This window comes from Gambusia affinis, linkage group LG02, assembly GCF_019740435.1.
Source record: "Gambusia affinis linkage group LG02, SWU_Gaff_1.0, whole genome shotgun sequence".
Taxonomy (NCBI): Eukaryota; Metazoa; Chordata; class Actinopteri; order Cyprinodontiformes; family Poeciliidae; genus Gambusia; species Gambusia affinis.
In genome coordinates, this window is record NC_057869.1 from 32,941,275 (window position 1) to 32,958,466 (window position 17,192).

The 17,192-nt window shown below is 38.7% G+C and overlaps 1 protein-coding gene across 2 annotated transcripts in view; it reads left to right on the top strand.

The window, feature by feature from the left end:
• The window catches only part of LOC122821204 (cell migration inducing hyaluronidase 1), a 153,887-nt gene that overhangs the window by 40,402 nt on the left and 96,293 nt on the right, over positions 1 to 17,192 (top strand). For both annotated transcript variants that reach the window (XM_044098968.1, XM_044098969.1), the window contains exon 7: positions 12,894 to 12,964. In XM_044098968.1, the coding sequence (XP_043954903.1) occupies positions 12,894 to 12,964 (71 nt within the window). The remainder of the gene's footprint in view (positions 1 to 12,893; positions 12,965 to 17,192) is intronic.

Genomic DNA, 17,192 nt, shown 5'->3' on the forward strand with positions numbered 1-17,192 from the left:
AACATAACATTTTTAACTCATCTCAAGTTTCAACAGTTGAGTGTTTTAACTTTTCATCTTTTCAGCTGATTTGGTCACATGAGCTGCAGACTAACAGACAATCTTTTAAGAATACTTTCAATGACAGGTAAAATAGTTGGTAATAGTTTGAGCTCATGAAGGGGTTATTGTGTCTATCTATTATCTATCATGTATTGACAGTGCAATAATTATTCTTAGCCAAACTATATAACATTTACCTATAGCATGCTAAGAGTTTTACTCGATGTACAAATTGTTGATAATGTGATTATAAGAATGAGTTTTATTTTATTTGTTATAGCCAAGCCAAAGCGCAATAAACAACAACCAGAATTAAGTTAATTATTGTTATTTATTGTTGCATAGATAAAAAGGATTCCCCGCTAACTTCATCCGTTTGTTGTCAACCTGACATGGGGATCAAAATAAACAGGATAGAAATATTCAGGGAAGTGCCCAAAACAGACAATTAAACAAAACCAACAAAATAAATGACAGGTTGTTAACCCGCCCTCACAAATACTACAAGAAGAAAAACAATCCTAACGGGGCGGACTAACAACAAAGAAAAACCAAACGCTAAAAGGACAGCAGTGCAAAAACTGTAAAACAAAAACACAAAAATTGTTAAATGCTTATTAAATCATTTTAATCAAATCAACCTACAACAAATTAAAACACTGCCTACCTGCATTGCATAAATCAACACTCCCAGTTCAAACCTTGGAGTAGCCGATCTGATGCAACCCTGGCAAATAAAAAACTATATAAACATTCAATTAGTTCTGATTAAAAGAGACCAAGTATAAAACCTACCTGCGGCATCAAACAACCACGCCCAGGTAAGGCCACCACCTGAACACCATCAGCTAGTGATGTTATGTGATGAGCCGAGGCTTCGAGGCGTGTGTCGAGTGATGGAGGGGGCGTTTCCGTAAAGCGCGTATCGAGGCTTGCTTCATTTAGGGGAGGAGCCGATGACGTCCGAGGCCTCGCTGCCCGGCTGTACCACGTGACTGCTTCGGGAAGTGGCTCAGATTTTGTCGCGCGGTTTGACAGCTTTATAAACCCCACAGGCTCCATTCAAAATGTGGGTTGTTGTAGGCGAGTTGCGGTCAGTTGAGAGAGTGGACAGAGTTTTGATAGTTTGGATAGCAGAGTTTGGATAGTGGTTATTTAGTTTGAGACAGTTAGTTTGGTGTTTGGAGAGTTTAGGAGAGAGATAGATAGATAGGAGATTTAGGAGCACGAAGACAGGATAGGAGTAGGATGGAGCCAGCGAGAGGTAAGGTGAACTGAACATTTGCAGATGCATTAGGTTTGCTTATGAGGAACTGTATTTTTCCACTGTTTCTTATTTTCTGTAAAGGTGAGGTGTTTATTGTGCACCAAGGAGTTGGGGTACAATAATAACACCTCATCCATGCTAAGACACTACCGTGCCTTGCATGAGAATAGGGAGGAAACTGGAGCTTCACCCAGCCAAGGTATTTCATTACTATACTATATACTATACTATAATCATCGGTCACTCTACCCCAATCTGTACAAACTTGCACTTATTTGTTTATGCACCCCGGCATTATCTGTGCCATGTGAGCGTGTCTTTTCAAAGGCTGGAGAAGTAGTGTCAAAAAAGAGAAATCGTTTGAAACCTAAAACTGTGGAGAAATTGTTGTTTCTTAAAAAAAATGAATGAAATCATCCAAGTTACACAAGCATTAGCCTATTCACTACCCCCTCCCTAGTTCCACAAGCACTTTCACTGTCCCCTGCCTGATTAAGCTCATGCCATTTTTCTAGAGTCACAGAAAAACATTATTACACAACATGCCATATCACATGACACTACTATTTTGGGAATAATTACACACAGAGAATACATTCAAACAATATTTTATTGTTCAAACAATATTTTATTGTACACATATGTACACCTTTTGTGAAGTCATTCCCAAGAGCCATAATAGACAAAAATTCAATGCATCACATGTGTTAAGATACAGCTGGTTGTGATTATACACCTGGCCAGTAGGTGGTGTCGTGTGCACATGAAGCCTCAAGAAATGAACCCTTTCTCGAACCAGTTGGCTCAAGTGGTTCAATGCCTCATGAGGCTTCATCTCACCATCACTACCATCAGCACTGCAGTCCACAGCCAGCAAACAACAAACAACACAAAACTGGTCTGACACACAGGAAATTGATGCTTCGCCACCATCCTTCCAGTTTCCCTTTTATGGAGGCTCAGGCTGTAGAGACAGCGACCCCTAATGGTGCCACCTGTTACATATTGTTTTAGAGTCGAAGAAAAATTTCCACCTTGGAAGACAAAATACTTTAATCATATTTTTTCCTATATATAAGACTTCAAATAAAAAGTCTCAGAATAATATACATGGCACAGTAAAAATAAAAATGTGAATTATTGCTTGTATCTGTTTAACAACCCTGGTTATTTAGTCGTCTGTAAACTTAATTAATATGTTAATTATTGACTTTTGCTCAATTAAATTTCTTATGTATACATTGTAAATGGTATTTTTATTATAGTTGATCATGTTTTTCAAGTTTTATTTCTTTTGTTCCTCCTATAATTGATGGAGGTATAAAGGTATTGTTTATGTCACCTATTAAGCTCTACATCTTGAAGAAAATGGAAAAATATGTTGCTTTAGAAGATAATTTATCTTTTCCGTTGCTGTAATGGTGAAATTAATAGTAAATAATAAAGACTTTGAGGTACTGTATTCTCATTTAATTATATTAGTTGTGTTACTAACACCCCCCATCACTAGAGGCAGGAGCAGGCCCGAAAAGATGCGACTAAGAAGCAGATTTAAAAGTACACAGAAAACTACAGAATGTGTTAAAAAATGTGAGCTGCGCTGAAGTAAATAAAAGAGAGAAGTTCAAATACATGCTGAGAGTGAAAATACTTCCTAAAGATGAAGATGTATCACAGATTTCAAAAGAAAATAAAAACGGGACACCGCAGATAATATAGGAAATAGCGCCCCCTTCAGTTCCAGAGTGCAATGGTCCCATTTCCAAATGAGGTCTGAGACTGACAGTGGTCCGTTCCCGCCCCTTTTCTGTTTGCTGCAGCGAGGTGGACTTGCACTTGGAAAGGAAGCTCGAAGAAACACTGTAAAATGTAATAGTATATCTTACTCAAAAAGAAAAGTGACCTGAACTCATTCCAGCTTACTCTGTTGACTATACTAACTTAAACTTAGCAAAGACAACTTTCTACTGAGGCAAGTAATCAAACTCATCAGCAGCAAGTAACCCGAACTTGGAGTTATGAGTGACCAAAACGCATCTGCATAACCAACAAAAAACTCTGCATCATTCGGCAGCTCTCGTTGAACGCACATGCGCATTGGACACTGACGAGTGACGACGTGTTTGAAAGAAGCGCCAAATTGTCAACAATACGGCGGTTGCTGCAGCTAAGTTTTGTCACGGTAAGTCCCACTGTTTTTTAGCAAACTTATATTCGTTATCTCGGCCATATAATTCATCCGTAAGTCCAGGTTTTGATGTTAACTTTATGTGTAATGATTTAGCGATGCCTGGGACTAACGTTAGTCGAAAATATCATGTTTATTTAGTGGCAACAAGATGGAGCGGCAGAGCAAAAAAAGCTGTCCGGGGCGCAAAACAAAAAAAGGAAAAGGGATAAGGATAAAGATGTTGGTGGGTTAAAAAAGCCGCTGTACTGTTATAGAAGGCTTATGATGAGTAGACTGCCATAGGTAGGGTGACCAGATTATTGTTGTTTAATTATTAAACATTTTTTTCCATTCAAACTGTTGTCTGTTGGCTCTTCGTTCCAATAACTTAACACTTTTGGTTCATCTTACTTGAACATATCAAGGCAATTGGTTTCCTGATATTTTCCAAGTAATGTGAACTCTTAAACATGTAAGTATAACTTATTTTTATGAGTACTGCTTAATTGACATAACTCACAATTTGAAGTAGTCATAATTTACATTTTATAGTCAACTTTACTAATGATTTTGAGTTAACGACACTCAAGTTTACTGCCTTTATCTGAGTGGTCTAAACATAGTTATTTATAGCAATAACACCTTAAAATGAATTAGCTACTTTACTTGGAGATTTTGAGGCAATCGGTTTCCTAACATTTTTTTAAGTAAAGTGAACTTATTACATTTTACAGTGAAGGTCCGCTCTGTGGACGTGATGTTAGCAATGCTAGCTGTAGAGGGACACATATGTTGCATCTTTGGTAACAAAAAGTCATCATTCACTGCGTTGAATTATTGTGCGGAGTTGTTGACTGACATGTCGCATGTATGGAGCAACACTGTGACCAAAGTCTGCTATATAGTGATGTGACATTCACAAACGATCTGATTCTTCTGAACGGCTCTTTACTAAGACTGATAGAACCGGTGCCTCACTGAGAGCCGTTCTTTGTTCTTGTAATGCTCTGCGTACACTGCAGTTGCTATTATTATTCTGTTTAATTAAAATATATATAGATTTATTTAATTGGTGAATAAATAAATCAATAACATAAGAGCACACAGATAACGCTCATTGTTCTTTGATTGTTTTGGTCACCTGTCATGGTGGCAGTTGTCACTGTAGGGCAGAGAGTGAGAGCAGTCAGTGCTCCTTCTGCTTGGTTACTTCTTGCTTGTTACTGTTTGGTCAGTGTTCATAGTTGAGTGTTGTTTACCGTTAATCCATTGTCTTAATTGCTACGTTTGATGGTGTAGACAATGGTGGGTTCTGATATGGGCAAATGCCCAGGGCGTTATCTTTTTAGAGGTTGGCACCAGACCTCCGCAGATTGTGGCACAGAGATGGAAGCAAAGCAGAATGAAGAGTTTGAATTGACAATGATATTTCAATTTGGAGAGACTCACACAGAGAAGAAAATAGCAGTCAAAAAGATTTATTGGAACAATTTCTTTGGTGCTCGGACCCGGCAGAAGACCGTGAGCAGGCGGTCTGTTCGGCGAGCTCGGGATAGTCTTCCCCCGGGACCGAAACTGGAGTTGGAGCTGAGCCTGGAGATGGGAGAGCACGGAGGATCCTGGAGGACGTCCCTCATGGTGAAGGTGGAGATGGGGAGGAGGTGGGTCGAAGCATGACTGACGAGCAGGAAGCCCCCAGGTTAGCTTGAACTTTTGAAGGTGTCCTTGGACGACGATTGGCTGGAGCGGCGTGGAGCTCTGTTCCAAATTGGCTGCAGCCGAGCGTGGTGATTAGACGATGTGGCGAAGCTGGTCAAGTCTCCCAGTTTGAATTTTTGCCAAGGCTTCATTTCAATCTGGAGAGACTCGCACAGAGAATAAAATAGCAGTTAAAAAGATTTAATAGTACAATTTCTTTGGCACAGCAGAAGACCATGAGCCAAGGATCGCCGTTAGCAGGCGGTCTTCTCGGCGAGCTCGGGATAGTCTTCCCCCAAAAGAGGGAGCCAGGCCAAGGCCTGTCTGGCCTGCAGTTGGACGACTGACAGGCGCGCCGCGTTGGTAGAGCCTGCAGTCTGACGGGCCTGATAGGCGATATGGCCCACACGCTGGCGGGACTGATGGTGAAGCAGTGTGATGGACTGCAAACGCGGAGCCGGCAGGGTTGAGGGCCTGTTGGGCCCGGCCGGATTCCCTAGGTATGAAATAAATGTTAGAGATGGATTGAGCTCCACCACCAGTATTTGAAAAGATGCTCACCTGTAAACAGGGAACGTTGGGCTTCGAGTTCTGTGATGTATTCAGGTCTGATGTAAGGAGAGAAGGATGATGATGACCAGTGCCGAGCTAAGGAGGGTAGCTGTGGGGAAACCCTGAATGGCATCTGTAATGGCTGCACCTATTCCAAAAGAATGGCTTGAGTATAGACAAGAAGGCAGACCGCAGGATGTAGGAATCAGTCTGAGATGACAGGTGAACCAACGGAGTCATGGGAAGCGTTCTGATGTATAGAGGTTTGTAATTGGGGCAGATTTTATGTCTTTTCGGTGTGTATTCAAACATAGCATGGAAAGGGCAGAACGGACCGTCTGTGTGCGACAGAGATAGCACATGGATCTTTTGTTTTCGTGTGCTTAAAGAGGAGGTTGTGTAACTGATGGCATCAATAAGTCTCCGGAATTCACTAAGTCAGGACTCAAATCAGTATATTTTTTGTTATTCTGGGAAAGAAGAGAAAACAAATCAACACCTCTTCAACTCTCTCTCTCTGCACTCTAGTCCCACAGCAGCGGAACAACGCTGTGCTCTAACATTTATTTTTCACAAATTTAACAACAGTTAACAAAAAAAAAAAGAAATCTCCTCACAAAAATCATAAACTAAAACAAGAGGAGAAAAACGCCACCTGGTGGCCACAACAACACAGTACAATGGGACAGAGTTAAATAAACAGAGATAAAAAGTATAACTTAAAAATAAAAACACATTCCTGGGAAAGAAGAGAAAACAAATCAACACCTCTTCAACTCTGGTAAACTAAATAAACAAAACAACCAAACACAACAATAAAACAAACTCTGTCTCCATGAACAAAAAATGCACTTGAATAAAGATTAAACAACATAAAACCAAAGTGGAAATAAAAACTGCATTCAACCAAAAGAGTGTAGATTATGAAGTCTGTATACTATGTTGTCCTTCAATAATCATTTGACTTGGAGAAGGTGGTTCATATCAGAATACCTGATGCAATAGTTAACTCCTCCCTTAAGCCCAGTTAACACTGCACAATTTTTTGCCCCAAGATGATCGGTTGCGTTAATCGTAACCGATCATCTTGTAGTGTTTTACGACTGATCGGGTCCAGTCAGCAGAACTTTGTGGTCATTCCAATCTAATTCAACATTATATTCAACGTGTTGGACTGTCTTGGTCAGTTTATCACTGCAGCATGTGTGGTTTTCCCTGACTGGGAGAACGCAGCCTGTTGAATGTGACCTGTAGCCAATCAGAAAGTGTTGATTCATGGATTTATCCCCCCCCCCCTCTCCAAAGGGTCTTTTTGTGGGCTCTAGTGTCCCTTATATGACAGTAGGCTGACAACTAAAATCCAGTGGATGATATGTGGCAACAACATTAATGTTTATTCAATATTTTGTGCAAACGGTATAGAAATGACGAGGGGAGGAGTTAAAGCGAAATTGCTACCATAGTTGATGAACCTGGAAACTTTGAAGCTGTTCATCGTTAACGTGACCTCTTTCACGTCACTTTCACGTTCCTTCCAAGACTCCCAAAGTCAGAGAGCTGTGGCCTGCTCACTGATGGAAAAGCACTATGTGCATTAACGTCCTAATAGTTGTCTAAACCTTTAAACACTTGAATTCCTAGATACTACTCTTAACAAACAGAATTTTCTTGTAATTTGGTAAGTTATTTAACAATTACTGTTTTAAATAACGCACACATATATACAGATGTTAAACGTCATGACACTGCTCTGGGTGATGTCATTACTCGAGGAGGACCCTCAGGTCTGCCTCTGTGATTCCAGGCTCCCTCTGCATGCCCCGATGTCTGGTCACCTTTGTCGTCTGCGCCATCACATGGTGGATTCTCTCTAGTCTGTTCTTCTTCACATTGATGCCCATCTCCTTCAGCATATGTGCTACTTCCTCCATTGTGATGAATGTCTTTGTTCCTGTGTCCAGAAACACATTTGAGTTGGGCCAGATAGGGAAGCTGCACGTTCACATTTCTCTCCTTCAGCTTTTTGATGACTTCCCTCACCTGCTTCTTTTTCTGCTGAATCCCTGTTGTGTAGTCTTGATTGAAATAAACAGTCTGTCCTTCATAGCAGATCCTTTGTTTCCAGGCCTGTTTGTTTTCACCACTTCTGGAATGTCATGAATTTGTATATTGTTGGCCCTCTTCCTCAACTCCAAGTTCCTGCATTTCTCTGAAGGTTTGGTAATTTCCCAGAGTAGAAATGTTGCAGCCCGCTCCATACGCATCATCTTATCTTCAGTATTCCCCACTCATGTCAGCTATTTTCTGCTCCAAGAAAGTTTTGCTGTCCTGAACTCCTTAATGCTTGTTTCAAGTGAAGCCGGTGCTCTCTTGTTATCTTCTACCTCTTCAGTGTGATTTTTTTTTTTGTTGTCCCCGTAGCTTGTGAAGTAGGTCCTCATTTGGTGGCTCTGAGTGTTCTGCTTCGTGGCTCTGTTCCGTACTCTTTCAAACATATTTTCCTTGGGTATTCTAGATCTTTTTATGAGGATATTTTTCTTATGTTCTGTTGTTTTATTAATGCTAGTTTCAGTCATGTTTTTCAGACCAACCTTTTTTCCTGCGGTTTACAGCATGGCGTCACTGGAAATTAAGGAATTTCAGGGAGTTTGGTGAGGGCTGGTTGAGCAGCTTAAAAGGAAATTAAATGTTCGACCCTGAGAAAGAGCTCAATCATGTCTGTGGATTATTCTTCAAAGGAGAATCAGTATCTGGACACCCACATGTCTTATATTTTCCTCAGTGCTCCCACTAACAATAGGCAAACACCCACCGATGCACCTCATTACTGTGCTGCTGGTGTCCTAAACAAACTGTGTTCTGCTTTTCACACTGCAGCTATTAACATTGCTGCCGCTGCCTGACAACAGAAGCGCTATTATGACAGGGAAGTGAGACATGAAGCTTACGATCCTGGGATTTAGTGTGGGTTGACATCCCCTCTTTGTCAAGGCATAAGTTGGCTACTTGATGGACTGGTCCTTTCAAACTTTTAAAACAGCTGGATTTTGAGGCAGACACTGGTGTTGATGAGGTGTTAGACCAGGGGTGGGCAACTCCAGGCCTGGAGGGCTGGAGGGCCGGTCTCCTGCAACTTTTAGAAGCATCTCTACTTCAACACACCTGAGTCAAATAATGAGGTCATTAGCAGGACTCTGAAGAACGTGGCTGCACTTAGGAGGTGATTCAAGTGTGTTGGACCAGAGAGACTCTAAGAGATGCAGGACACCTTTGCCCACCACTGTGTTAGACCAATCTGACCCCAGAGCTAAAGCCAAAGTTGTTCACTATGACCGCATCAAGCCGTATCCATCTCCTGTATCCAGGTCATCTATGATTTTCCACCATAGTTTTAGTTTGTTGATAACTGAAGGGACAAAACCAAAATATTTTTTGTTATAAAATAAGAAACACATTCAAAAATTGGACCTTGTAGAAAACATCACAAACTTGCTTAAATTTAAGTTGCATACTTCTTGCAATGACTGTAGCAAAGCGTTTGATTGAGATAAGATGATCTTGTGGATAGCTTAACCATTTGATATATTATACATAATGCAGGAAGAATTAAGGGGGTTTCATAAGTGATGTAGGGACAGAAAGAGGTTATTGTTATGTTTCCAGTATTGATGAAGACAAAATAAATGGATGGGAGCAATTATGTGGTGACAGACAGATTCCTAGTAAATGACTCTTGTCGCCTGCTCTTTTCACACTGGTGCTAAATAAGCGAGCTCTGACAGCATAGCCACAAAAATGTTAATGGATTGGAATTTATCAGTTGAGACTTATAACTGTACATTATAGTTAGGTATTTTTTGTAGCTATGTGAGTTTTTGTAATAAGACATACAAAAACTCACTTAAGTCACTAATTTTGTTAAAATTTCAACTGTTATGCTGCAATTAAATTTATGGAAACTTTGGTAAAGACAGAGGGAGAGAGTTGCAACAGTCTTTGAACCCACTGATGCATGGTCATGTGGTTTCATGTAGTTCTCAATAGATGCCAAGATCTCAATGCTGTCAGTCAGTTTGAATGGCTTCTGGTGTGATGTAACACAAATAAATGACTTTTCTTACTTTCTCCCATGACTTTCAGTTATTTGTGAGCAATAGTGAATTGATTACTATGTATTTCATCAAAGCATTTTAGATGCAGCAGGGACATTTGTACCTTTTTATAGGGAAACGACACTGCTAACACAGTAGAATATAGTGAGGCTACAGAACATATCAAAGTGTCTATGCAATACACTGATAGGTATATTTAAAGGGTTTTATGATAAGATGCATGTAAATAGGAAAAAAAACAGGAGTAATACCTATTAGGGTTGTTTCTGATGTCCTTTGTTTATTAGCATGAGAATGCTATACTTTATGTCTGTACCAGCAGTTAGCTCTACTCCAGCTTACCTTCAGATCTACATTCTACAAAGACATTTAAATATTCTAAAAAAAGAAAATCCAGATAGTAAAGATGAAACATTGGTTTAATGCAGAGTTAAATTACATTAATCAGACTAAAAAGGTTTTCAATAACTGTGGGAAATTTATAGCTGTAGATGTTTTGGCTGAAGACCTGGAACAAATTCTTATTTTCTGTTGCAGAAGAATTAATCTATGTTTTCCTAATAAGAAGTGAGTATTTGGGTCTACACCAGTTTTATTTGTACTTGTAGCCAGACAACTATTATAAAACTGTAATTTATTGATTAAAATGCCTAAATAAAACTTTTGCTTTAAAAATATTAGATGACAAAATAAATGAGATTCACCAAGAATTCATGAAAAGCAATTCTTTCACCGTGATTAACATGGGCCATAATTACTGCAAGAACAGCTATAACTTCTGAGCATTCTGGACACCTTCAAAGAGCTGCTTCCAGGAAATGAAAACAATAAAAAGATCTCCCCGTTTTCAGAGCATTACAAGAAGGCTATAACAAAGTAGATGGCTGACTGTTGAAAGAACCTATTTTCTTAAGTTAAAGAATAAATTATTCTGTTTTAGTTTTTCAATCACTGTTTCAGAGTTCCAATATACAGACCAGAAGTTAAACCTTGTGTTTGAAGAACAAGTGTTCTTCCAATATAAAGGTTTTATTCTACAACTATGATGGTAGTTATAAGTAGTTCAGTGTGTCCCACTTCACCTGAGGTAAGACTTAATATCAATGATTTTGTTAGCATATCATTTGACACTAATAACACTGAATGACAATCTTTATAATTGTTGCTACTAGTTTCACTTTACTTCAGGTAAGAGATAATATTAATGACTCTGTTAATATAGCATTTGACACTGTAAAGACATTTAATGATATCTTCATAACTGTTACTACTTGTTCCACTTGATGTAAAAAGAATTATTAATGACTTTATTAAATCAATTTACATGTAATAAAGCTTAATGAAATCTTTATTGTTGGTCCTACTTGTTTCACTTTATTTCAGGTAGGGGAAATATTGATTATTGTTTTGTTTGACAGTGTAACAAAAGTTAATGACATTATTATGACTACTATTATAACATATTTATGACACATGATGATTCTTGGTTAATGTCAAGTTGTTATAACGAAGACAATTTTGAGTAATGTCAACTTTGTATTAAAAGTGTCAAAATTTAATGACTGACACTTTATGACAACATAAATATTCATAGACCTTCTCATGTTCATGACAGATGTTATGTCATGTTTATGACAATGTTATGACAGTCTTTTCACAGCCTGTCAAATATAGTGTAACCAGATATTTTAATTTATGTATGCTGAAGCCATTAAATCAAATTTAGCAGCTTTGATAAGCTCAATAAATAAACACTACATTTATATATCAGTGGTCTGTGTTAAAATATTAGCATTTATGGGGGCATGATGGAACCACTGACTTAATTTGGATTAAATAGAAGTGCAAATAAGTGATATTCATTTTAATTGTGTTTTTTTTTCAATTTGATAGCATTTCACTGGCGATGTTTTCACATAACTTATAATTACCCAGTAATATTTTTACATTTCCTGCCTACTTGATATCTTTTAATACCAAAACATGGTGTACTAACTTGGCGCCCCGACCACCGGGCTTAGCAACCCTGCTCCTCATGCAGAACTGAGTATGAGGAGCAGGGTTCATGCATGTTGGGTTTGTGTCAGTGAAACAAACCCAACATGCATGACATCCATGCTGCTGGTTCTGTGAGATTGAATTGTTTACTTTACATCAGGCTCCAGAACTCCACCCTCCAGCCTTGATTGTCAACAGACCTGGAAAGATGTAGACAAAAGCTTTCATATGCTTGTCTGGCTTATCTAGCAGGAAATGTATATATTTTAGAAGGTTTTAACTTCTATCCCTGTTCCCAACAAGGTTGTGAGCTTCTGTTTTGTGAACCTTTATCATGGAGTTTTCTGTGACCCCCACTGAACGTTAGTGGACTGAGGGAGAGAAACAGAGACTATAGCTTGGTGAAACCACAAGAATAAACTTAATTGAAAAGTATGCACAATTTTCATTTTAACTTGGTTTAAGTCTGTCACACCATCATCCTTGTCAATGACCTTGTCTGTGCATGTGCAGTCTCTCTACCAAGGCAAAAGTAATGATAAAAATTCACTTTATTTTGCTATACATTAACGTACAGAAAAAACATCAGTAAAACTTTCATTAGACAAATTTCAATGGTAAAGTGCATCCATTTTAATGCTGCTTAGAAATAGTAAATTTTTAATAGTAATATTTAAGAAAAATGTCAATTTGAATATATTAAAATGATGGCAGACAGACAAAAATTGCTAAATTTTATGAAATGTTTTATATTTTTAAAGGGGTGGTATTATGTAAAATCAACTTTAGTAGTAATCTCTTAATTTTTCCAGCATGTTTGTTTTAACAGGAAGTAATATTAACATTTAGAGTGGCCAAAACCTCAACACTGTGTACATCATGTCTACAAGCACAAACATGTGCACACCTCTTTTTTTTTTTTTTTTTTTTTGCATGCATATGTATACACTTTTGTTGACCTCTTCCCGCTTGTCTTTATTTGCATTAAGTGTATATTTTACTTGAATATTTATTGTAGTTTATTGTGTTTTGGTTTATTTGTTTTCTTTTACAGAGATCCTTGGACTTTTATTGTCAAAAAAGGTCAACCTTCTTCTGCTGTGGAGGATCATACAGTCTATAAAGGTAGGAATCAATTTACTATGTATACCTCATTTCTGTAGCTCGTGATCAAAGTGAAAGAAAAACAAACTTTTTTACATCTATACAGCAAAGACAGTAAGCCACTGTTATAGTTTTTTACATTTGTTAAAACTACTGCTATGTTATAATATGGGACAGATTATCTGTGAAAAAAATCAACCTCTTCTGCTTTTTCCCAGTGCAGAAATACAACACTTGCTCAGAAACACACTTCTCAGCTTCTTAGCACTGTCAATCATGTGTGTGTACATGTTGCTCTCTCCTCCTCCTTGCTCTCTGCTAAGCTACAGAGTCTTCCCAACTGTAGTGCTTGTCATGATTGCTCAGGCTAGTTATTATGTAAAGGTAAATTGTTTCTCTGCCATTTGCACATAGAGTTTGTACATGATTGACAACGATGAGACCATCCTCAGTGCTCTGGTAGGTTGTTTTTGAGCAGGATCAATGTATTTCTACGGATGACAATATTAGTATTGGGAGGAAGTGGAGGAGTTATTTTTTTATCTCATACTTTCATGAAACACTGACAGTGCCAACAAAAATGTAAAAAAAACATTTTTAATGTTATTTTTTTAATAAAAGTTACTGCAGCTTTTAAGAAAATCTAAATTTACAAAACATTTTAATGAGACACCTAAAGATCATGATATAGAGAAGGAAATAGTGTTTCACTCCATTTCAGCTAGTTTCCATCTGCCGTTTTGTTTAGAGACGGGGTCAGACAGTCTGTCTGGTTTGTGTAGATCGGCTGGACCAAGTTGTTTGTTCTATATGGAGGACACTCAGCTTCTTGGTGGGTTTTGATTTTGGTTCTTTGAGCTTTTTGCTTTATATGGGCTTTGGTGTAGGTTTTTCACAGGGCTCCCTCCAGCTGCTTTCTGGTGACAAGCATATAGATTTTGTGGGTCTTCTTTTTACAGTAGTGAGCTTTCGTAGGATGACTTTGTTGAGCTTGTGGGGATGTTTTTTCATTGTGTGAACTTTGTACATGGCTTTTGCATTGGGCACTGCTTGCTGCACCTTGCCCTCCACTGTGTGGTAGATTGTGGTGCTGCTTCACCTGGAGTTGGTGGTTTTTTTCTGTGCCCCTACATACATACGAACATATGATTTTGGGGGCTAGGGGTTGCAGTGTGTGTGCTGGGAGGGGTTACATCCCTTTTTGGATGTAGGGTCCCTGACAGTGTAGCTAGGCTTGATGGTGGTTCTCCCTGGGATGATTGCAGTGATGTTGTTTGTTCACTATGCCTTCACCAACTGGGGCATGGTGAGGGCTGTTGACCTTCTATGAAGGTGGGTCATCATTGGCTTTCCAGGTTTGGCGCTTTCTTGCAGCATTGTGCCCCTTTTGGTGTAGATTCAGAACATCTGTGTTCAGGGCCGTGAGTTTAGTATCTATTGAGCTTAATTGATGTTGGAGATGGGACGTTTCTAGTGTTGGGTTGAGGACTGTTTTGTCCTGTTGTGGCTTTGTTTGGCTGGCTCAATTGAATCAGGTGGACCTTTTTGTTATCTGGTATGCTTGGTTGTTGTGCTACCGCAGGGTCTTGGGCTGTCTACTTGTCTCCAAGCTGGACTGAAGCGGACCACCTCCTGAGTCCAGGAGCTAGTTGCACCCGTTGGCTATCGTTACCTGGACCTGGGAATATAGTGTGTGTACAGGGAGGGTGGGTCTGTGTATGGCATCCATTGTTGTGTGTCTCAACTTTGAGTGTGAGTGTCTGTTTGTTTGTCAAGTTGGGTCTGGCCTACCTCCTCTCCTGGATCATCTCACCCCCTCCGCCTGCTCACTCTGTCACCTCTCTGACCCTGGCAGGCAGTGACAGGGTGTCTTTCCTCTCTGTCGCATTGCCTCCCAGTGGCTGGTGTCTGTTCCTGCCTATCCTTTGGAGGGTTTTGATGTCTGGTGTTACCAGCAAGCCAAAAAAGGAGTAAACAAACTAATAATCAATGGTAATACATGAAGCATTATGCAACATTAATGATGTTTTCTCATGCTGTATACATCCCAGGTAAATTTGAATGAAATACTACAGAGAGAAAAAATCTAATAATATGATCACATTCTCTTTGTTTTCTACTAGCTGAAAACAAAGCAGCTCCTTCCTGTATTTACATTTGGTTCAGGAACATTTAAACCAATAAAAAGGAACATAATATAACTAGAGTAACTAAGAAAGGACTGAAACAGGCTGATCTAACCAAAATATGAAAAGCTAACAAATCACAACTAAGAACTTCCCTTACAAAAAAATCCCATGAAAATCACATGTGGTTCACACAAATTTTACATGTGAATGATGTGAATCACATGTGAAAGCACATGAATACGTGTGATTTTGGAACGTTTCGTGGTAAAATCACATGTGATTTTCATGGGATTTTTTTGTAAGGGTTCAAATAACCACATAAAAGGTTGCATGTTAGCAAACTCAACAACTGAACCACAGTATGGACTATAGGTTTGAATATTCAATAAATCAGTCATAATTATTAAGAATAATGCAGACCCAAAATATTGATATGCTTTTTATTACTTTTGATGTGTGAAATGATTCAATGGACTATATGGCACGAGTAGTGGTGACGTACAGTACAGACCAAAAGTTTGGACACACCTTTTTATTGAAGGTGTGTCCAAACTTTTGGTCTGTACTGTACTTCCGTTTAAATTTTTGCCACATAGACCGTTTCCAGGTATCGCTTGCTCCTATTGTTTTTAGCCCTTGCTGCAAAAGCTGTACCATGAACAAAGTGCAAAAGTTAAAATATCTGCGAGCTACTGGTATAACAACTGAGTTTTGTTGTGTGCCGTTGTGTTCAGTAATTAGCCAGTCCAATCCAGTGCTTAGTTTTTTCATTTTCCTGCTGATATCAAGGCGACTGCGAACTGTAGCAAAACTTAGCCAATAAAGCTAACACACGCTTTGTAGCTGCCTGGTATTTCAGAATTGAGGATATTAAAGATCCATCATCAGAAATGGGAAGACAGAGGTTAAAAGGGAGCTGTATCTGCTTCGTTCACTGGAATAATTTGTTGGAAGAAAATAATGCGGGAGGAAAACCACTGCCACAGAACAGGCTGAGAACAGAGGCAGCGATTCGGCACAAGGTAAGTCAATGTGTGTGTGGTGATGTACCGGTATATGTTTGTGTTATATGGAGTATGAAATGATTTTTAGGCAATTCCTTAGTTTTTGTGTATATGACAATTATATAAAATACTCTTCACATGCAGTCGGAGTGTCCCTCCGATACCGAGCAGGTAATTTAAGAACAGCTGAAAGCAGCAATGCTTCAGCCAGAAAAAGATTACATTTTTCTGTTCCACCAACACCGAGCAACACAATCCAAGCCTCACAGTTAGCCAGTCAAATTAAAGTCTGAAACCTTTGCTTTACAGCCGTATAAGTGTCACTGATCCATATGAAAAATCCACAGAACAAGTACAAATAGTAAAGAATCCCTTATTTCCCAAATCCCAAAAATATGACGACAACCTTTGCTGTTTCATAATTATAACCCACGTTAGAGTGAATGTTTCCACTTGGCTGCGCTAATCGATTCTTGTGCTACAGACATAATTTCTCTTTTGTAGCTTTTTTTCTCTGAGATTTTGATTAGAAAATGAGGCAACTATATCACGCTGCTGCTTTTTATTAAAATGGTAAATTTATATTTGCCTTCACTTTTCTATACTAATACTTCTTCCATGCATCATTTTTTTATATTAATGTTGGTACAGATAAAAGGCAAACCCTGTACTGCGTTTGCTAGTAGTTTAAATTAATTTCATCTACATAATTTCCAAAGAATATTCTGATTTTAACATGCATTTTCTAACTAGTAAATATTTCAGTTTACTATTACTCAGTAACATCAGTGTTGTTACATCTCTGAAATATTTTTTGCAGTTTTGGGATACCAGAAGTGTTTCACTTGAACATTTAATTTTCTAGATATTGTCAATTTATTTTCAGGCAAAACTCCCAAAACCAGCTCAGGGTTTATTAGTTTTTGAGTATGTTATGTGCCTAAATATGAACACTTAGTCTTTTTTGCTGTTGTTTTTATTTTTTCAGGTTTACATCGTAACACCTCGTGATGTGTTTCTGAGCCGTAATTGAACCGCTCTACCAATTACTTTTCCCTCGGATCCAAACATCTGGACCTGCTGAACTATATGGTGTCCATCAGTCCACAGTCAGCC